Source organism: Eptatretus burgeri, chromosome 4, assembly GCF_056783735.1.
Source record: "Eptatretus burgeri isolate ZD-2024b chromosome 4, Ebu_testis_v1, whole genome shotgun sequence".
NCBI classification, from domain to species: domain Eukaryota; kingdom Metazoa; phylum Chordata; class Myxini; order Myxiniformes; family Myxinidae; genus Eptatretus; species Eptatretus burgeri.
The window spans coordinates 58,008,637-58,031,507 of record NC_140964.1 but is presented as its reverse complement, the minus strand read 5'-3'; the positions used below and the strand labels follow the sequence as shown (position 1 = coordinate 58,031,507).

General features: G+C 41.8%; 1 protein-coding gene across 4 annotated transcripts in view; it reads right to left on the bottom strand.

Annotated features, from left to right (window-relative positions):
* LOC147028126 (uncharacterized) overlaps nucleotides 1-22,871 on the bottom strand; it is an 86,744-nt gene that overhangs the window by 40,188 nt on the left and 23,685 nt on the right. Inside the window, exons 1-2 of one of the 4 annotated variants that reach the window (XM_085878232.1) lie at nucleotides 9,037-10,387; nucleotides 2,264-2,723 (exon numbers count right to left, since the gene is read on the bottom strand). In XM_085878232.1, coding sequence (XP_085734358.1) covers nucleotides 2,264-2,711 — 448 coding nt within the window. In that variant the 5' untranslated portion in view covers nucleotides 2,712-2,723; nucleotides 9,037-10,387. Of the gene's footprint in view, nucleotides 1-2,263; nucleotides 2,724-9,036; nucleotides 17,574-22,871 lie in introns of those variants that run through there. The other 3 variants (XM_085878231.1, XR_015057438.1, XM_085878233.1) reach the window with 3 other exon arrangements.

Sequence of the window (22,871 nt, the reverse complement as noted above, 5' to 3'; positions counted from 1 at the left end):
AACTTTGATGGTTATCAATTAAACAATGGAAAAACAATTTACTATAATCTCAAAATGATATGTGGCTCAGGAGGTGGTCAAACAAGAACATTAAGAGAAGTTTATCATTATATCTCTGCTCAACAAAGATACATAAACCAAGAACTAAGTTCCAAAATAATATTTGTGAACATACTCGATGGTGATGAATGTAATAGGAAAATTAATTTATTACCTGAAGTGGAATATGATCAAATATTGATTGGCTCACTCTTTGAATGGAATGATAAGATAAAAGAAATGTTGTTTTAATCAGTGTCTCAATGGAACAGAGATCTTAATTATAAATCACAATTTAAGTCAGCCCCTTAAGTTAGTCCCAATTTAACATTTGGGGGGTTGGATGGTGGAGGAGGGGAAGGGGCAGAGATTAAACTCCTGGTTCGAGCTTTTGAGTCTTGAGGCAGAGTTTTTTTTCAATTCATTTGTATTATCCCAGTCTCCTGTTTACGGGTTTAGGGGTTAAATAAGAGTCCCCCCCCCCACCATTCATTTGCATGGGGTAAATGGGGAGAAAATCAGACTCCTGTTTCGGGCTTTTTAACCTTAAATCAGAGAGTTTTTCCCTTTTACCCCATTCATTTGAATGACTGCACTAGAAACCCCATATATCTACTACTCTCCTCCCGTCCCTCTTTGAACCTCTTGTGCCATTCAAATGCACGTGTACGTGACATCGTTTCTTCCCTGTAGACTTGCTGCAGCATCGCGAAGGATTCGGAAGGTGTTTTGCCAAACTTGGCAAGACACTTCAGATTGACTCTCTGCTCACAACTCATAGCGCGACGATTCAGACTAGATAACGTGTGAAGCACGACCTTTAAAAAAAAATCACACAATGAGCGCAATCAACCATCACCAATCACATATATTGCTGGAATGTTGTGAAAGACTGTGACCCAACCTGTTCATTCACGTTGTGGAAGTGGCTCAGTCCCGTTACTTTTTAGATGGACCTCGTATATGGGGGATGTACGATTAAAGACAAAGGAGAGGATGGATGGATGAGGAATCGCTATTGTAATGCAAACCAATCTATCACATGGAGTCACAAAGTTTCCACCTGATGTAAAAATGGAATTGTTTTCCCAAAATACTGGGAACAACTTTCATATCAATATAAAATATGTGACTTTCAGAAAATTAATCAAATGACATTTCTAAGCACAATACAACACTTTTTGGTGCAGTGACATGGAAAAGTATTCACCCCCGACCAATACTGCCACATTTAGATGAGTTACGAACTATGGAGAAACAATTTTTCCAAATGAACTTTTTTATTTATAAGTGAAGAAATCAAATAAACACTATTCTAGTGAAAGGAGGTTACATGTCAGTAATACCTGCAAAAAACTGATACAAATCAAAATTTACTGGTTGCAAAAGTATTCAGCCCAAAAGGTCAGTGCTTGGTGGAAGCACTTTTTGCAGCAATGACCATGATGATTCTTTTTGGGTAGGTCTCCACCAACTTTGTAGAGTGAGATAGTGAAATATTTACCCACTCTTCATGACAAAAATTGCTCTAGTTCTGCCAAGTTAGATGGGGATCGCCAATGGCTGCAATCCTCAAGTCTCGCCGTAAATGATCAAGTCAGAACTTTGACTGAGCCACACAATAACATTTTATTTTCTTCCAATTTAGCCACTCCAGTATGGCTCTAGCTTTGTGCTTCAGATCATTGCCCTGCTGAAATGTGAATCTCCTATCCCGTTTCAGATTAATGGCCGACTCAAACAGGTTTTCATCAAGCATCATCCTGTAATTTGCACTGTCCATTGTCCCTTCTATCCTGACAAGCTTGTCAGTACCTGCTGATGAGAAGCAGCCCGGGAACATGATGCTGGCGCCACCATGCTTGAGAGTTGGAATGGTGTTAACTACACTGGGTGATGTGCATTTTAATTGATCGGTGGCAGTGCTAAAAACCATCACAATGTTCAACCAAAAATTTCTAAGACCTGAAGAATTATGCGATGAATTTTGCTGTTCAAACAACAAGCAAAGAAAAGCCGGTCCATGCCTAATGAGAGGTAAACAAACATCCTCCTGTGTGTGGGCAGATAACTTAAGTGTGCAGTTGAACAGGGAGAAAACGGGGAGTCAACTCTCCAACACAAAATTGCTCCAAGAGATACTATAAGTTACAAAAAGTATACGTCAATGGTAGATCATGAAGGTATGTCTTTGCATGCTGAGGTATATAAAAAAGTCACATACCAAACTTGGGCTTTAATCGATCATCCTGAAGGTGGAGACTGTTTTCATCACTTAACGTGATTCCACAGAAACTATGAACGTTTTCCAACTGCACATTTTGAAATCCAAAGCAGGGTGAAGGAGAATGCATCAATGGAAACTTTTGGCAGAAACTGGAAAGTTCGCGAATAACAGTCTCCAAGTTGACGAAAAGACTTCCCAACAGAGAAGAGCCTGCAAGTTGGATAACTTGTGGCTTCAAAAAAGATTTCACAAATTTACAGAAGTCAGCATACATTGCAAATGGAAATTTCTCTTTGGCGAGAGAGAGAAGCTCGGTTTGTAAGGAATCCGACTCTATACAAGCTCGAATAACTTTCTGATTCTCAATTCCAAGCTTATTGATCACTGCTTGAGCTGTATCTTTTCTCAGGCCTTGTGATTGGAGCCATTCTAAGAAGCTGTCCATTTCATTGGTGACCTGCCAGGGATACAATGCATTTGTATTAATGTGTGTGTGTGTGTGTGTGTGTGTGTGTGTGTGTGTGTGTGTGTGTGTGTGTGTGTGTGTGTGTGTGTGTGTGTGTGTGTGTGTGTGTGTGTGTGTGTGTGTGTGTGTGTGTGTGTGTGTGTGTGTCCCACAGAACGACAAAAACATGAAACCTGGGTTCCACAAACTCTGCATGCATACAAAGAGAACGCCAAGGAACTGCATGAATAAAAATTTGGGTGTTTGGGTAAACTTAAACATCCCTTTTGAAGATAATTAAAAGCTTACCTTCATCAAAGGCTTATCCTTGATCAGCCTAACTTCGCCTCACAGAGGTCTTAGCCAGCACATTGATTCAGTCGATTCAAACATGCCTTGCCTTGGAAACACAATCTATTATCATGGAATAATTGAAGTATATAATGAAAATATTTTATCAGATTTGAGAATCGGATCTCATGGCCTGAATAATTGTCGAAACCTGGAGGGAAATCTGAAATTTTAACAAATTAGCGATTTTTATAACTAAGTGTATATATTTTTCACCAATAGGCATTTTTTTGCTTTTTTCACACCATTTTGTGTGATTTGCTTTCATGACAATAGTTGCTGCAATATATGAATTGTTGGCAGTTGCTGCAAACGAAGAGGTATGGAGATAGCACACATGGACATGATACAAATGACTCTCCGTGGGGGTGCGTGCATGCCTGCATGCTTGGTTACGTGTGTGTGGTGCACAGGTTTTGCAGGCGCGCCGTGTAAACTTGCACCCGAGCCTGTTGTGTGTGTGTGGTGTCGTGGAGGAGTTTTAAGTGGCCATCTCACAAACCATGTGCTTCTGCACGCAGGATGTGACATGCAGTGTGGGTGTGAGAAAAACCGTGCACACGTGCGAGTAAAGAGTATATTGTACGTGCATGTGCACGGTTAACATGGACCCTGAGGAGGTTGGAGGAACGCGTATTGGGTCGGGGGGGGGGGCTGCTAAGGACTAATGGCTTCGTTTGGATTTTAAAATGGTTTCCCCAGAGTGTAGTATGTACGAATCCAATTCAGAGTAAGCTGACGGGACGGGCACAAGCTCAATGTACGTGCGAGCCTGCATGCAGAAAGGCCTTTGCCAGGAAGATAGCGTGGGTTTTAATTTTTAAATGCTTCCCCCACGTTTTCAATGGAACATGGCAGTTGAAAAGAAAGCGTTGCTGTTTGGGCAAATATTTTTTGCTTTTTTATTACGTGATTTTGGGTTACACAAAAAAAAAAAAATCACATTTGCGGCTGCACAAATATTGGGCTACACATTTGCAACAATGGCCAAATTATTTTGAAAGCTTTTATGCATGCGGCTGCACCTTGAAAAGTGGAACGTACGGCCTCAAGACATACCAGGAAGTAGGGACAGTCGGTTTTAACTTTTAACCCTCAGCACCTTTGCACCGTACAAGCAATCACATTTTTCTTTGGCCTCGTGGCTGTTTTTAAAGCAATTGCCAATGACTTTCTCATGGACAAAAATATTGGCACCCTTGAATTTTTTCAAAAAACTCACAATTTTCTCGAAAAATAAGTTGAAATTGACAAAAGTATTTGATCTCCACAATTATATATTTCAATGTTAATATTACAGAATGATTGTTTTTGATTCAGAACTTAATATATCCTTTGAAATCACAAAATAAAAATAAATGGCATGAACAAAAGTATTGACACCCGAGACATAATATTTGGCAGCACAGCCTTTGGACAAAATAAATGTAGTCAAGCACTTCCTATAGCCACGAATGAGCTTCCTACACCGCTCTACTGGCAATTTGCCCCACTCTTCTTGTGCAAACTGCTCCAGTTCTCCAAGATTTGAATGGTGCCTTCTCCCAACTGCTGTTTTCAGATCTCCCCACAGGTGTTCAATGGGATTTGGATCCATGCACACATTCAAGGCACCAAGTGCTCGAGGCAGCACAGCAACCCCAAAACATCATTGAACCTCCTCCATGTTTGACTGGAGGGAAGGTGTTCTTTTCTTTGAAGGCTTCATTTTATTTTCTGTAAACATGGAGATGATGTGCTTTACCAGAAAACTCTAATTTGGTCTCATCTGTCCACAGGACATTCTCCCAGAAGGATTTTGGCTTGTTCATGTGTGTTTTGGCATACTCCAGCCGGGCTTTCTCATGTCGCTCTCTCTCAGCAGTGGGGTCCTCCTGGGTCTCCTCCCATAGAACTCCCTTTCATTGAGTTGGCGATGGATGTTTCGAGTTGAAACTGTCGTACCTTGTGTCTGAAGGTCAGCTTGAACCTGTTTGGCCGTTGATCGAGGTGCTTTCTCCACCATTTGAACAATCCTTCGCTGCAATCTTCGATCAAGTTTTCTCTTGTGGCCAGGTCCAGGGAGGTTGGCGACACTGCCATGGACCTTAACATTCCTGATAACATTGCGTACAGTGGACACAGAAACATCAAGGTCTCTGGAAATGGACTTGTGGCCTTGAGATTGTCCATGCTTGGCAACAATCTTGTGTCTGACCTCCTGAAACAATTCTCTGGTTTTCTTTCTTTTCTCCATGCACACACAGTGACACAAAGTAGCAGAATGACTCCTGTTTTCAATCCAAATTGGTTAAATGAGTGATTTTTATATTGCAGGAACCTGCAACTCACCACAGATGAGTTCATTTCCAAAGTAAAGGAGAATCACCTTATTGACATCTAATTATTTCTAATAACTTTTAAAAGGTGCCAATAATATTGTCCGTGCCATTTTAGGATTTGTGTGTGGAATAAGCTACGATTTTGTCATTTTTTCAGCTGTATTTTTGTTTTGTTCCACTGCAAACCAAAGAAATACATACGTGGAAACCAAAGTATTTTTTTATTTCAAAAATATTTTGGAAGATGGTGCATGATGTGAAAAAACTGCAAGAGTGCCAATATTTTTGGCCATGACAGTATTTTATATGAATCGGGGTGCTTTAGAAAGCTAGTGCCCATTACCGTCATGGTGATCCGCGATCGTAATACCGATATCTGCCTGTGCTGATTACCGGTAAGGCGATCAGAGATAGTCATATGGGCCCGTGCCGATTCCCATAACGGCGATCTGCAACAGTCATACAGGCCTGTGCCAATTAGTGGTACAGCGGTCGGCGATAGTGGTACTGGAAACCCACGATAGTCATACTGGCCTGTGACGATTCCCAATCCTGATCTCCCTTGAAAACAAAATCATTTTTCATACAAGTTGAAGTTGGAAGTGAAATAACCGTTCCTATCATGGGGAAAAAGCCCGGTGAGGGATTACTTTGAAAAATTACAATGTGTCAATGATGTGTATGTGACATTTTCACAAAAGCGGGTCAGGTAACGGTAAAGAACAAACTCAAAAATCAACTTTCTTTGATATTCTCGAAATAGTGCTTGAACCCCTTATTCGGCCTAGAAAAATGTTCAAATGATGTCACAACGCAGGATCACCATAAGGCCTCTGCACTGACTGGGCAATATATGCTTGATAAAAATTATCGGATAGTCTTTACCATTACCTGACCCGCTTTTGTGAAAATGTCTCGTATGTCTTATATGAATACGTAATGGACATTGGACCATAACATATTTTTTAACACCTGTGGAAAAAAAACAAAAGAAAAACGAATTCAATAGAAAAATAATTAATTGTGATATATCGGTATATACCTGTATGAGCACACTGTTAACATCAATATTGCAAAAAAAAAATTATATATCAATACCGACAGAGCCGAATCGATAAAACAGCAGATATATATTTAAAGGGATAGTACAGCAAAGATAGATCTAAAGAGATAGCACAGCAGATATAGATTTAAAGGAATAGTGTTACAGGGGCCGGGTCTCGGTGGCGATCACGACAGCTATGTGCAGCAGTAGAGTCGTCTTTACCGAACAACCGGAATTTAGGTGGTGACCCTCGGATAAGTCCGAAAGGCACTGGTCCCTTACAGGACCTTCAATCGCCAATTTTTCAACACGCACCATGCTAAGCCAAGAAAAGAAATGACAGGGAACGAACTGGGACATTCAACAAGAGGGGAATTTATTTACAATAATCGGGGGATAAGAGGAGCACGTCAGGGCAGAGTTATCCGAATAAAGAAGGGAATCAAATGTGCAAGCAATTCCTTAAACAATTCCACTTAGAGACAGGGCCCACGGACACACACGCACACACAAATACCCCAGAAAGAGATGGACCTCGAGCTCTTTATTGCCCCTTCAGCTCAGGAGGGAAGACGAGCTGAGGGAAGAGAACGTGGCTGGCTACCTGGCCGCATTCGCGCGGCTGGACGACCGCACCTTCCCGGAGCACCATGCACCAAAGAACGGACTAGGGCAGCCAAACCCATCGGATGCGAGACGAGGTGATCTCCCGTGATGAGATTGTCGACCACTTGTTGTAATGCGCCAGACGAGACGCCTCAGATGCGTGGGAAGCAATCAGCCGCAGACCCAGACAGAAGAGCGCTTGAGCAGACGGGACGCAATCATCAATCAATTCCGTTGTTTTTGGGGCCTGGTCCGCTCCCCCGTCGCCTGCTCCCATTGGGTGGACGGCGTGTCGTGGCTTCGCCTTTGGTCCACGCATCGCCCATTGGGCGGAAAATGACGCATACCCTTATTTGGCACGAAACCAGAACGAAGCACTCCGTGCCCATATTTGGGGCCAAGCCAAAGCGAAATGCTTCGTGACCATATTTGGCGCGAAATCCACACCACCTGTGGCATGGGATTCCGACCAGGCACACGCCCGCATGCCAGCGAGCGCGCGAAGAGCGCGGACAATGCCGTGAGCAGAGGGTTGATGTTGTTGGGGTAAAAATCCTATCTATAAAATAACTTCGCAGCGCACGAACACTTAATTCACAGAAGACATCGGGGAAAGGGAGCTATCTATCCACATTTACTTAACGAAATAACTGAGCTACGGGGACCTGAATGTTGAGTGCTCATGGTTGCCAGATTCGTAACACTAGCACAGCAAAGATAGATCTAAAGAGATAGCACAGCAGAGATAGATCGAGATAGGTAACACAGCAGAGATAGCTCTAGAGAGATAGCACAGCAGAGAATGATCTAGATAGATAACATAGCAATGATAGATCAAGACAGATAGCACAGCAGAGATAGATCTAGATAGATAACATAGCAGAGATAGATCTACATAGATAGCACAGCAGAGATAGATCTCGAGAAATAGCACAGCAGAGATAGATTTAGATAGATTATATAACAGAGATAGATCTAGATAGATAGTAAAGCAGAGACAGTTCGAGATAGATTACATAACAGAGATAGATCTAGATAGATAGTACAGCAGAGACAGATCTAGATAGATTACATAACAGAGATAGATCTAGACAGATAGTACAGCAGAGACACATGTAGGTAGATTATATAACCAAGATAGATCTAGATAGATTACATAACAGAGACAGATTATATAACCGAGATAGATCTAGATAGATAGTGCAGCAGAGATAGATCTTGATAGATTACATAACAGAGATAGATCGCGATAGATTACATAACAGAGGTAGATCTAGATAGATTACATAACAGAGATAGATCTCGATAGATTATATAACAGAGATAGATCTAGATAGATTACATAACAGAGATAGATCGAGATAGATAGTACAGCAGAGACAGATCTAGATAGATTATATAACCGAGATAGATCTAGATAGATTACATAACAGAGATCGCCCCTTCCACTCTGAATTCTGGATTTCCAGAATAATTTCCTTATGGAATCCAATTTAACCAAACCTGGAATCTTGGTGGAATGTTTACCAGGAATGGTGAATTTCAGAACTGTTATGTTTTCTCTGTTATGTTTTGACTTTCGGGATCAGGAAACACCTTTCCCCATCTACATTTAGGTTGTCCATGTTAAATATCCCACGAAACAGGGAACGGTCGGTATTTGTACCTCGTTCCCTTCCTTGTTTCACCTCCTCAGTTTGGATCTCAAATTGTTCACACAAGATAATTATATAAACGGTATCTGGTAGTTTTGTAATTCAACGGAAAGATGAGGTTAACCATCGTTATCGGAAGTTTAGTGACGAGGTGATATAAAACAGGATGAGAGAAAAAACTCCTCATTAAATTAACAATTAAATATCTCCAAACACATTTAATGAGAACTCGTTTAACTTATCTTCATTACCGATCATCAGCGAACAGGAAATTATTTTATTTTTTAATGAACGTTTTACACCTCTTTCTCAGTATTAAATAACGAAGTGAGAAACCCCGAACACACCTCACCTCGTCCTCGGAAGTTTAGTCGCGATCAGGAGGACGTGCGCTCCAGGTACAGTACAAGGTTTGTACAAGAAGTTCACCCGGAAGTGTTTACTACACGTCCTTCCTCTTCAAGGGTCTGTACACATAATACGTACCTCTGCTGTGCCGCTTCACCTGATCCCCACGTTAAACGACACGTGACTGTGAATGAGAGTTGATAACAATGTCGCCTTTTTAATTTGGATTTGGATCATCTTCCATTCTGATTTATATATCTATTTAATCAGTGGCATCCGACATAGACAGGTCGAGATTTCAGAAATTCAGACACCCAAAGGTATTTTGTGTAAAAATCTACAAATGGTGTTTTTAGGTCAATTAGACCCTCCTGATTGTCGCACCTCAATGATCGTAATAATGCGGACTTATCGGCTGCATTGCTCACGAGATCCTCAGAGAGTCTGACAACACGCCACATTCCAATGCGGGGTAATTTGAATACCTTCTTTTATTGGGCATCACTGGAGTCCCCAAACATGGACCACATCAACATTGACACTGTGGGGTTACATCACTTTACCAACAACTTGTACTTAAAATCTAAACACATCTTCCCTTTTTATAATAATGCAAATTAATTGACTGACGAACTTGTGACACTTTGTGATGTCACAAATCTCAAAAAAACCAACAACCAACCGAACAATGAGGAATGACATCACATTACCATGCCACAATACGACACCACAATCATCTTATGGATTACCATCACGACATATTTTCACATTGTTCCATCACAATCCCACAAAAAGGTTAAAAAGTTTTTCTTCTATTTCATCTATTTTACTCTCTACTCCTCTCTTTCGTTATCTATTTCTCCAAGGAGAAGTGAATTCTTGCAGAAATCTTTCTATAAGGCTTTCATGGCTGTGTCTGGATGGGTTTGACGGTTGTGAAGTTGCGGATGAAACCCGAATCCTATCCAGGGGTCTCATGATGACTCCATATTTGCTCTTTACTTCTTGGTCTTCTGTTTCATTATGTTCTCACCCATGTCTCTCTGTTTGTTACTTGCAAATTGGAAGATTTTACAAGTATATTTGTTCAGTTGATTTTGTTATTCTGTCGGGTCGCCGAAATAGGTGACCCTTATTGTCAGCAATTCTGTCTGTTTGTTTGTTTGTCATCAGCATAATTGGTAGTAAACATGGGCCGAGTTTGACCAAACTCAGATGGTAGGTACATCTTATGACCTCGTGCTTTGGAAATTGTGATGGTTTCTAGGGACGCTTTGGTTCCCTAGCAACAACCGAAAAACCTTCAAAATCGGTTCCATTCAATCAAAATCAATTCCGAAAGCCATTATCCCACGTAGGCTAATGTAATTTGGCACGAATGATCTACAGGTGATGCTCTGTCAAATTTATTCCGGTTTTGTGATATATGGAATACTTTACCCGCAGCGCCCCCTACAATTAGGGTATACGCAAAAATTGCCGAAAATTGAAGGCCCCCTAGCGACCAGGTGAGTGCATCGATACGAATGAAACTTTGCAGGTTCATGGTACTCAATGAGTACTACAACTTTGCTTCAGGACATATTGACCGATTTCGCTTAGGTCAGGGGTCAAAGGTCAATTAGTGCAAAAATCGATAATATGCGTGACCTGGAAGTGCCTTCGTGCCAAATGCTACTCCTCCTAGGGTTATCGTCGGATGGTCATGAAATTTCACAGTAATCGTCTGGAATACATTGTGCACAAACGATCGAACCGGATTTTCAATTTAGATCTTTGTTCACCCACAGCACCCCCTCGAACTTTGGGGATTTCCGATTTCAAACCGCATTTTCGGTACTTTTCATTCAAATGGATACTGAGTAGTTATCAGTATATGGAACTGGATGAGATTTGATATGCATAATCTTAAGGTGATTCCCTATCTGATATATGACATCCATTTTGCTCTATATCTTATAGTTTCCATGCTCGGCAACCCATCGCCGCCTACCGGCTTGTCTATTCGCTGCTCTTAGAGCACCCTTATTCTGGATATTTCCATCTGTCTGTCTGTCTGCGAAACTTTGGTCAAGCCTAGGGGCTAAACCACTCAACCGATTCCAATGAAATTTGGTAGGTAGGACCAATATTTCTGGGAATCATGTGCTTTCGAATATGGGACCCCGGGCCCTAGCAACGGCGTAGCAATGGCCCTTTAAAATGGTAAAAAAATCGAAAAAAATCAAAAAAAAAATCGAAAAATCGAAGCTTAGAGTTCTGTGCGCAATCTATCTATAGCTCCCTTCATGCCAATTTGCAGCCCCAACAAAAAAATATTTGTAGGAGATAGGTTTTGGGCGAGTACATGTCGAACATTTCAGAAACGGTTAATTGCGAAAATCTCGTACAGAAAGAGCCTGATTTTGATGAAACTTGGGTGAAATGTGTACAATGTGGCTAGCATGTACACAAAAATGAATGGTTGCTAGGCACACCTCCGTTGCTTAGCAACAGCTAAAATAATTTATCGTACATCGTACACTTATTGTGGACTGTACAAAAAAATCAATACCTCCGAAACTGGACCTCTGAGGGACCTGTTTTTTTGTGCCCAAGGAGAATGTCTTACAGCATCATATATAAAAATAAAATCTTGCGCGAATAGATTTATGGAATTACCAGGGCTGCCATTTGTTGGAGTCTCTTTCGACACATGCCTGAAATTTCACAAGGCGGGTTTCTGGGCGCAAACTAAGAAGGCTGTGATAATCATATTTATTGTGCTAAATTGATTGATAGCATGTACATGAATATCGGCTAGTCGCGTCGGCCAGCTTTCCATCGAGAGCGAGCAGCCATGTCATCTACCGTCTTGTCTGTTTGTCTGCCTGTTTATCGCCCACAGGTCAAAATTCAAGACCGATCATCATGAAACTTTCCCGAGTTGAAGAAGTGGTCTCAACTGAGAAGCCTATTGATTTTGAGGTGAAAGGTCAAAGATAATCTTCAGGTCAAATTTCTAAAAGTCATTTTTCATCCGATCGACTTGAAATTTGTCCAAGATTTGCATATTGCATCATTGGGTTGGGAAACCAACTATTTTTGAGGTGAAAGGTCAACTGAAGGTCAAACTTCTAAAATCATCAATTTCAATCTGAAAAATAATCAATTTTCCTCCAATTGACCTGAGCTTTGATTAAGATTGTCAATGTTACTCTAAATGAAATGTACGATTTGATGTATCCATGGCAACCTTTGGAGAGGGGTTGGATTTAGCAAGTATCGTGCACTGCACGGTCATTTTTCTTTTTGTTTGTATGCAGTATATCTCAAAAAGTTACAGACAAATCCGGATTAAATTTCGTGGGCAGGTTGGGTGTGTGACAATAACGAACTGATTCTATTTTGGTGAAGATCCGGATCCGGATCCGCGACAAGAATTTTTATTGTGATTGTTCATCATTGAGAGATCGGGCCAAAAACAATATCGAGCATGATATATCAAAAAGTTGTGGATGGATTTGAACAAAACTTGGGGGGACATGTGTGTGTGTGTGTGTGACTAGAAAGAATTGGTTCGATTTTGGTGAAGATTCTAATCTGGATATGGATGCGATAACTTTTTCAGTGATTCTTCACCATTGAGATATAGGGCTAAATCAATAGAAAGCACGATATCTCAAAAGTTGTGGATGGATTCCGATGAAACTTGGTGGACAGGTTGGGTGTATGACAAGGAGGAATTGATTTCATTTTGGTGAAAATCCGAATCCAGATCCAGTTACGAGAATTATTTAATTTTAAAAAGTGATTCTTCAACATTGAAAGAGAGGGCCAAACGATATGTTGCATGATATTTCAAAAATGTATTGGGCCCGATGTGTTCTCACGGATCATGTATTGCATGGTGGTGTTGTTGTGGGCCAGAGTTCGGTGGTGATAAATGACCACTCGGTGGAGCAGTGGTGTCGTCTCCCACCGACCACCCGGAATTTAGGTCGTGACTCTCGGATGAGTCCGAAAGATCACAGGTCCCTTAGCGGACCATGGTCGCCAATATTTCGAAGGCGTGGGGTAGGATTCATTGCCTAATTTCAATATAACTAAGTACCCACGTCGGACAACTACCGGGTAAAACCACACCCTCGACCGACTTTGTCCGAACTGAGTCGCTATCACCGACTCGGATCCGGCATAACCGAGCGGAAGCTACCAAAGCCGAGCCGGACCAAATGAATAATTCACGGCACGAACTGCCTCACCAATTCTCAATACGCACCATGCAAGGCCAATGGGAGAAAGCACAGAAAACGAGCTGGTACCTTTAACAGGGGTTTATTTATAACAATAATCGGGGAGGGGAAGCACTGAAAGAGCAGAGTTATCACGAATAAAAGAAATGCAAACCATGTAAAATGAAAAACACTTAACAATTTCTACTTATACAGACTGGCACCACACACACACACACACACACACACACACACACACACACACACACACCCAAGGAAATGGTGGCCGAGGCCTGTATTTGCACCTGCCCGCCTCATGCGGTGTGCTCGAGCTTGTACGGTGGCGTGACTCGAACCCACTGCCAACAACGCAGCACCCAGCACCAGGGATCAAGAACGGTGCCACGGACGCCAGCCAGCATAGGCATTAGGCATGGACCAGATGAGAATGCCAGCAGGCAAGACAAGGCTTCCTCTCCTTCACCGTTCTGATGGGGCGAACCTTCTTGCTTTCAACGAGGCGAACCTTCTTACTCTCGACGAGGCGAACCTTGCTTGCTTTCGACGAGGCGAACCTTGCTTGCTTTCGACGAGGCGAACCTTGTTTGCTTTCGACGAGGCGAACCTTGCTTGCTTTCGACGAGGCGAACCTTGCTTGCTTTCGACGAGGCGAACCTTGCTTGCTTTCGACGAGGCGAACCTTGCTTGCTTTCGACGAGGCGAACCTTGCTTGCTTTTTCTCCACGGCTCGCCACTTCCTGTTATCCTCCCCCTCCCCCGCGGGTCGAGGGTTTGCTCTGAGGGACTCGCCTCTGGATTGGACGAGAGGTTGTCGGGTGACTCCTGGCCACCCTTCATTGGTCTGGCCAAACACTCCCTCTGGCTGGACGGGGCCGGTTCTGAGGTTGTCAGCCCCCCTGATTGGCTGGGGGGCGCGTGCGATGCTCGCCCTTCGCTCATTGGCTGGAGGAAACGCTCTATGCCCCTAATTGGAGTGGAGCTTCGATCCGAAGCGACGGAGGCTCCGCCCTCGCCCTCAGCCAAAAACACGTGGGTAACGGCGACCGGGTTGAGTACGGGTCGGTGTCGCTGTTGTTGTTGGCGATGTAAAAAAAACCTAACTAAAAAAAATAACTCACAGCGCACACACGAAATTCCCATTCGACATAGGGGATGGATTCCAACTATACACATAATTATCGAAATAACTGAACTACGGGGACTCTGGCTGTTTGTGTGCACAAGGTTTCCAAATCCGTAACAGTATGCGGTCTACCGAGTGCCCTTCTTGTTGTTTCTCTTTCATTTTCCTGTGTCGTATCCATCATTTACACCTGTTTTTGGAAGTTTGTTGCTAAATGGATTAAAGATCCCTTTTCTGGTCTTTTGTTTTCTTTCTCGTGTACAAATCTCATTCAATAGTCTGTTGAGTTTTTCACATGCTCAGCGATTCCTTCACATCTTGTTTTGTGCACTTGGTTAAGCTCCATCAAACCACCTCCTCCTTCTCATTTCAGTAAATACAACCTTGGTATGCATTGTTTTTTGTGAAATATCTTGTGAATAGTTAAAACTTTACTTGTTTTGATGTCGAAATTGTTGATCTCCAATTGTGGCCAGTTTATAATTGCACAGTCATATTGGAATACCGGCACTGCAAACTGGTTTATCGCTTTGGTTTTCTTTCTTGGAGAGAGGGATGACTTCAGAATTAGACTCATTCGGTATAGGTTCTCTTTGCTGATTATTTTATGCATTTTTTGTGTTGTACCTGGAGACCTTCATTTATTCCGAGGTATTTGTGGGATGCCCCATTTTCTTATTCCTGTATTGTTGTACATTCATCAATTGAGATATTGTCTTTTGTTTTTGTTTTTCCTTGAACAAATGTGCATTTGGTGCATTTATCAAGCTCAAATTCCATTTTGATGTCCTCGAATTACTGCTTTACTAGTTTCAGTTGATTTGAGCATTTGTTATCATTCGGTGCAATTAGTTTTAGATCAACCATGTTCAGTCGGTGTCACCTTTCTTGTTTCTTTGGTCATTTTTCTGTTGCATGTCAGGTTGTATCTGTGTTGTGAATTGATGAGGTTACTCAGAGGGTCCAGAGCCAGACAAATGAGGAGGTGGGAGGGGGGTGGGGGGGGGGAGACTGTCACCTTGTAAGATACATTGGATCTGTACTCCTGGGATTTCAATCTTTCCTTCCAAGTAAGGTAGCATCAACATTGTGTTCCAGAGCGACATTGCTTTCTCAATCATTGTGACTATTTGGGGTCAATTTTGTATTCTTGTATGCATTTTATAATCCATGCATGTGTGACACTATCAAAGGCTTTTGTGTAATCTTTCCAGGCTGTGCATAAGTTGGTTTGTTGGAGCTTGCAGTTTTCGAGGATGGTTTTGTTTCACGATAAATGGTCTACTGTTCCAGAGCATCCTCTCTTACATCCTTTCTGTTTGACCTCAAAAGCTCCTTGAGTCAGGTGGTCATAAATTGCATCGGTGATTACACCTGTTCAAAGTTTGAATGTTGCTGGCACACATGTTATTGGTCTGTATTTGTTGGGAAGATGGGGTTCTTAAGATCATGGGATTAAAATAGTGTTTATTTCTCTGAACCATTCATACATTAAGCTGTTCCCCTTGGATGAGTTTTTTGAATGCTCAAGCATAGTGAGTGTGGAGAGCATCGCGGTGCTTAAGCCAAGAAGTTTGGAATTCCATCCGTACCTGGGTATTTGAAGTTTGGTATGTTTGTGAGATGGTTCCTAATTTTCTCTTCATTAATTATCATTTGGTGCATTTCCTGCAGCTGTTGGTTTTTCTTTTCCAAGTGTCATATTCAATCTACGTCCTTGTGTTGTTCGTTTTCTCTCCTGTATAGATCCTCGTATTTATTTTCAAATTGTATTTTCGAAAGAAACCTTTATGACAGACAGAGCACTTGTGCAGGTGGTCTCCAATGTGGGTGGTACTATGGAGGTTCAATTTCTGTTTGGAAATAAAATTCTTACCGCAAATAGAGCATTTCTAAGGATGCTCTCCTGTATGGGTCCTCATATGTATTTTCAAATTACATTTTTGTGAGAAAGCTTCATCACAGACAGAGCACTTGTGTGGGTGGTTTCCAGTGTGGATGGTACTATGGCGGTTGAAGAGGTGTTGAGAAATAAAACCTTTATCACAGACAGAGCACTTGTAAGGGCGTTCTCCTGTATGGATCCTCGTATGTATTTTCAAATCGTTTTTTTTGCAGAAACCTTTATCACAAACAGAGCACTTGTGCGGGCGGTCTCCAGTGTGGATGGTACTATGAAAGTTCAACCTGGTTTTATCAATGAAACCTTTATCACAAACAGAACACTTGAAAGGGCGTTCTCCTGTATGGATTCTCATATGTATTTTCAACAAGTGTTTTCGTGAGAAACCTTTATCACAGACAGAGCATTTGTGCGGGCGATCTCCAGTGTGCGTCATACCATGGAGGTTCAAATTGCGTTGAGATTTAAAATGTCTATTACAAATGGAGCATTTGTGCGGGAGCTCTCCAGTGTGCATGATACTATGGAGGTTCAAATTGCCTTGAGATTTAAAATGACTATTACAAATGGAGCATGTGTAACGACGTTCTCCTGTGTGGATCTTCATATGTTTTTTCAATCTGCCTTTTCCTGAGAAACCTTTATTACAGGCAGAGCATCCATAAGGGTACTCTCCTGTGTGAATACTCGTATGTATTTTCAAACTGCCTTTTTGTGAGAAACCTTGACTACAGACAGAGCATTTGTAAGGACGTTCTCCTGTGTGGATCCTCATATGTATTTCCAAATAGCCTTTTTGTGAGAAACCTTGACTACAGACAGAACATTTGTAAGGACGTTCTCCTGTATGGATCCTCATATGCATTTTCAAACTGTATTTTGTCATTAAATCTTTATCACAGACAGAGCACTTGTGAGGACGTTTTTCTGTGTGGATCCTCATATGATTTTTCAAACTGCTTTTTTTTGCAAAAGCTTTCTCACAGACAGAGCAATGGTGAGGGAGCTCTCCAGTGTGGAGACTCATGTGTTTTTTTACACTGCTCAGTGAAGCAAATTCCATCCTGCAAACATTGCATTTGAATTGCATTTGACTATTGAGAATACTTTCATGTTTGATGAATGTCACATTAACTTTGGTGTTGTTTTGACCAGATGTGCACTCGTATTTCAAAGGCAGTGAGTCTTGGGCTCGTGATTGTTTCTTCAAAAAAGACTTCTTCCCTGTCAAGATGCCCCTTGACCTTATTTGTCCAATAGGATGTCGGGGTTGTTCTACAAAAACAAAGAATGACAAGTCATTTTCCCAAATTTTTTTTTGTCAAGTTCAAAATAGTATTTCTAAAATTCTATGTATTCTGAATTCAATAAAAATTGTGCATTTTATGTGTTTTTGCTCAGTAGGTACAGAACAGGCAGTGAGTGCTGCCGTTTATCAAATGAACATCGGACTCTTCCTTCACGGTTCTGAGACATTTGGATCATTGTTGCGTTGTCTGCATTTCATATTTACAGGATGTATATCACCTGCACAAAATTCAGTTTCAGTCTTTTGTAGGACATGGAGTTTAAAACAATGCCAAAGATGAATTCAGTCGAGAAAAAGAAGATTATTGACCTATCACATAATTAATACACAGGTAAAAACATTGGGTCCACCACACCTCCCACCAACACTTGCGTCAAATGAATATAAAAGCTAATTGGAAAGTTTGCTCCACAACTTGAAATGAAGATACTTTTCCAAAACCTTTCTTGAAAATCTCTGATTTGATCCATGTACCAGAACTCGGTTGCAGAACGTTGGTATTACCAAAGCAGTTTCTTGGCAAGGGTCATGCTGGGCTGTTTGCCACCCCTCTCCCAGCAGTATTTATGACAGGAATATGGAATTTGGTCATGGTCTTGGTGATAGCTTGCCTACTCTTTGTGAAGGACACTGGGATATTTGATGTCTCCCAACGAATGATGGCAGACTGGATGCCAGTTCAATGTCCAAGCAAGGGATGGCACACACATTCATGAAGCACTCTGCCTATGAAACACGGTGATGACAGTTTCTGGAAGTGAAACTTCATGTAATCTCCAAAAAAATCGAGCAAAGGAGGGATATAGCTTTGGCTCGATCTGAAAGAGGATTGAATGGGAGAATAAATGGGAGGGGCGTAGAATGGAAGATGAACAATGGCGGGGAGTCGGGATAGATGGAAGAAATGAGGGATCGAGGGAAGAGAACGATTGAAGAGAGAGGGTGTGTGTGTGTGTGTGTGTGTGTGTGTGTGTGTGTGTGTGTGTGTGTGTGTGTGTGTGCAGTCGGGTTCGGCTTTGGATTGATTGCTCATTCCTGTTAATAACCAGAGTTGGTGTCAAAGCCACCCAATGCTCGCCTGTTTACACATTTATCGTTTTTAAAAGACGAGTCTAATAATTAATATTTTTTATAAAGCATTGCAGTGAAGTCTGATCCAAATAATTTTAAAGCAATATATGTATATTGTAATCGGTAACAAGAGCACAACTGAGCACAATATACGCCCGAACAAGAAAGTATATACAGAATTGTGCTACTACATGGAAAACAGCATCCTGGTTGCCATGGCAACCACTTTAGATGACGAATGTATATCGCGACACACCGTGTCCACAGTCTGTACCTATGTACCAAATATGAAACGTGAAAGTTGAAAACTTTGGGAGTTAGAGTGCGGACAGGAACGGACGGAAAACAGAATCATGGTTGCCATGGCCACCACTTTAAATGACGAACGTATGTCGCGACACACAGTCTCCACAGTCTGTACATATGTACCAAATATGAAACGTGAAAGTTGAAAACTTTGGGAGTTAGAGTGCAGACAGGAACGGATGGAAAACAGCATCCTGGTTGCTATGGAAACCACTTTAGATGACGAACCTATGCCACGACACACCATCTCCACAGTCTTTACCTATGTACAAAATATAAAACGTGAAAGTTGAAAACTTTTGGAGTTAGAGTGTGGACAGGAACGGACGGAAAACAGAATCATGGTTGCCATGGCAATCACTTTAGATGACGAACGTATGTCGCGACACACCGTCTCCACAGTCTGTACCTAATATGAAATGTGAAAGTTGAAAACTTTGGGAGTTAGAGTGCGGACAGGAACGGACAGACAGACAGACAGAATCACATAATATGCCCCGATATGTATGTATATGTATATGTATGTATGTATGTATGTATGTATGTATGTATGTATGTATGTATGTATGTAAATATATAAATATATATATAAATATATATATATAAATAAATATATATATATAAATATATATATATATATATATATATATATATATATATATATATATATATATATATATATATATATATATATATATATATATATATATATATATATATATATATATATATATATATATATATATATATATATATCCTGGTGTTGGCGCAGTGGTTAGGGCAGCGGCTTGGGATCCAAAAGGTCCTGAGTTCAAGCCCCGTTGGGCCACTGAATTAATACACCAGGGGGTTGACTCAGCCTGTCATCCTTCCGAGGTCGGCGAAGTGAGTACCAGTGTACTGGGCCGGTGTATACCCCGGTTAAAATAGGTGTACCATATCCCTGTGTTGTAAGAGACTACCAGGGTTGCGTCAGGAAGGGCATCCGGCATAAAACATGTGCCAAATCACTATGCGGATCATACGGATGATCCGCTGTGGCGACCCCGAACGGGAGCAGCCGAAAGAAGAAGAAGAAGATATCGGGCGTATAAAAATAGTGTGGTAGATAAAAACATTAGAAAGGAAAAAAATAACTTGCACCAAAAACTTTAACATTTTCATGCTCAGGCTCACGCTCACGCTGACACTGACGCTCACGCCAGGGGAATCGCGAAAGCTCTCTGTTCTTCGAACAGACGAGTTAAAAATGAATAAACTTATCACAAACTTCGAGAACTTGAGGCACTCCATTATCGATCGGAAGGTGAAGCAGGCACTGCTACAAATGAATGACATGATTCAAAGACGAAAGAAACTTAATGGCAGAATTGAGGTTCTCCTCCAACCAAAAAAAAGGTTAAAGATTGGAAAATGGAATGCAAGAACCCCAAGAGAAGCAGGGAAAATTGTTCACAAGCTGGAAATTAGATGCAAAATTTTAATTTAGGTATAATGGGAGTAAGTGAAGTTAGATGGAAGGGCTATGACCAGATAGAATTGGGAGATGGAGTTCTTGTATTCATGTCAAACAGGGTAGCTGGTTTAAGATCTTTGAGCAGTGGTTCTCAAACTTTTTTGTCCACAACCCAATATTTGAAATGCTTCGTGACCAAAATGGTACCAGTACCTACGCTAAAAATTGCCTGAGAAAACACTTTTGACATGAAAAATACCATTCCAAACTATGGGTTTTGAGTTGTGGGGGGGGGGGGATTTCAAGTTGGGGTTGCGACCCTGGGTTTGGGAACCCCTGTCTTCAAGTCCTGAATTTGAGCTCCTGCCATAGAGTTAAATAACACCAGAGGGGTTGATGCAGCCTGTCATTCCTCCGAGGTCGGTAAAATAAGTACGAGCTTACTGGAAACGGGACACTGCATCAGCGGCACAACTACTCTCTCAGAAATGATGCATTCAGCAACCATAGGTTGTATACGGCATTATGAAGATATTCGTGCAGAGAGGATGGTGTACAGAGAGACAGAGTTGCATTCATAATAAAAAAAAAGAGGAGTTGAGAAGTCATTGAGGGAATGGCAGCCAATTAATGACATATTTTTTAAGACACAATTCTACTCAAAACATTCAAAACTGATCATCATCCAGTGTTATGCACCAACAAATTAGGGCGAATGATGAGATTAAGGACTGTTTATATCAGAAATTGGAGAGGGAGAGAGCGGTAGATGAAGTGACTCACTACGAAGTGCTGGTTACAATGGGAGACCTTAATGCAAAAGTGAGAGAAGATAACGTCGGACACAAATGCACTATGGGGAAACATGGAGTTGAAGTGAGGAAGAAATAGGGAAAGGTTTGTCGAGTTCTGTGAAACAAATGTCTTTGCATGGAGAGGAAACAATATTTCCACACATAAAACAACCTGGATATCACCAGACAAGAGGACAATCAGAATTATCATTTCATGACAAGACGGATGTGAAGAAGACCGTTGACAGCTGTAATAGTACAGCTGATAATCTCTCATATCAAAAGAATTGTGCAAATTATGACTAAAGCATGAAATTTCTAACAGTGTTAGTACATGCCATAAGCTTCATTTTCAGATCGGGAGGTAAGGCAGATTTGACCTCTGAGGACCGTGAGAGGTCAATGACCTCAAAGTATTAAAATATTGATGTTTGGCATCATTGGTTAATGGTAAACATGTTTATGATGTACAAACCATGCATTTGTGTTCCAATAAAAGTGTCTACATATTCCACACAGCGTTGGTAATTATTTACAGGTGTCTAGCTTTGACCTCTGAGGACAGTGAGAGGTCAATGACCTAAAAATATCAAAATATTGATGTTTGGCTTCATTCGTTAATGGTAAACATGTTTATGATGTAAAAACCATGCATTTGTTCTTCCAATAGCAGATGGCAAGGAAATGTATGCAACATGTGGAACTGAGATCCTGTGCTCTCCTGCCGAGTCCGACTTGACCTGCCTCGCCCCATGTTCACACGAGGAGGCAGACACTCGCCTGCTTCTACATGTGGCAGATGCTGTGCAGGAAGGTGGCCATAGGCACTGTGGATACTGCTGTTGTGGTACTGGCTGTGGCTTCATTCAACAACATCAATCCTGAGGAGCTGTGGCTAGCTCTTGGTACTGGATCCAGCTTCCGATACATAGCTGTTCACCAACTGGCTGCCGCCATGAACCCAAGACAATGTGCTACTCTCCCCATCTTTCATGCCCTCACAGGGTGCCACACTGTCTTCTTTCACTAGCAGAGGGAAGACGACTGCCTGGGAGATTTGGAAAGTGTTCCCACAGGTGACTGATGCCTTTGAAGAACTCTTACGCATGCCAAGTGATGTCAGTGAGGCCTAAGTCACATTTGCTCTACGGCGAGGATATGACCTCTGAATTGACAAACGTGCGGCGGCCTCAGAATTTCTGAGGTGGCCTCAGGGTGGCCCTACGCCGTATGGCTATATTTTACAGGCCGTAGGGTCACCGTGGAATTATAGCGCGGAGTTATTACTTTTTTCATTTCTACGTTCACCGTAGCAATTCGACAAGCCGAAACAAAAGAACTGGTAAAAAAAAAAAACCCATTCGTTACCGTCCGTCTGGCCGCACGTTCGCCTTAGAGCCCCCCTGCGGTCCCCCTGCGGTCGCCTTCCGGTCGCCTTGCGAGCACCCTGCGTCTGCCTTGAAAATTCTATGGCCGCCGCAGGAACGCCCTAAGGTCACCGTGCGACATCAAATCAAAGACCGTACGGCACCCCCACGTTTTCGGTCTCCACAATTTATAAATACCCCGCACGGCTACCCAAATAATAAAAACATATGTGACTGCTACATTGTGTGACCGTGGAAATACTGCGGCCG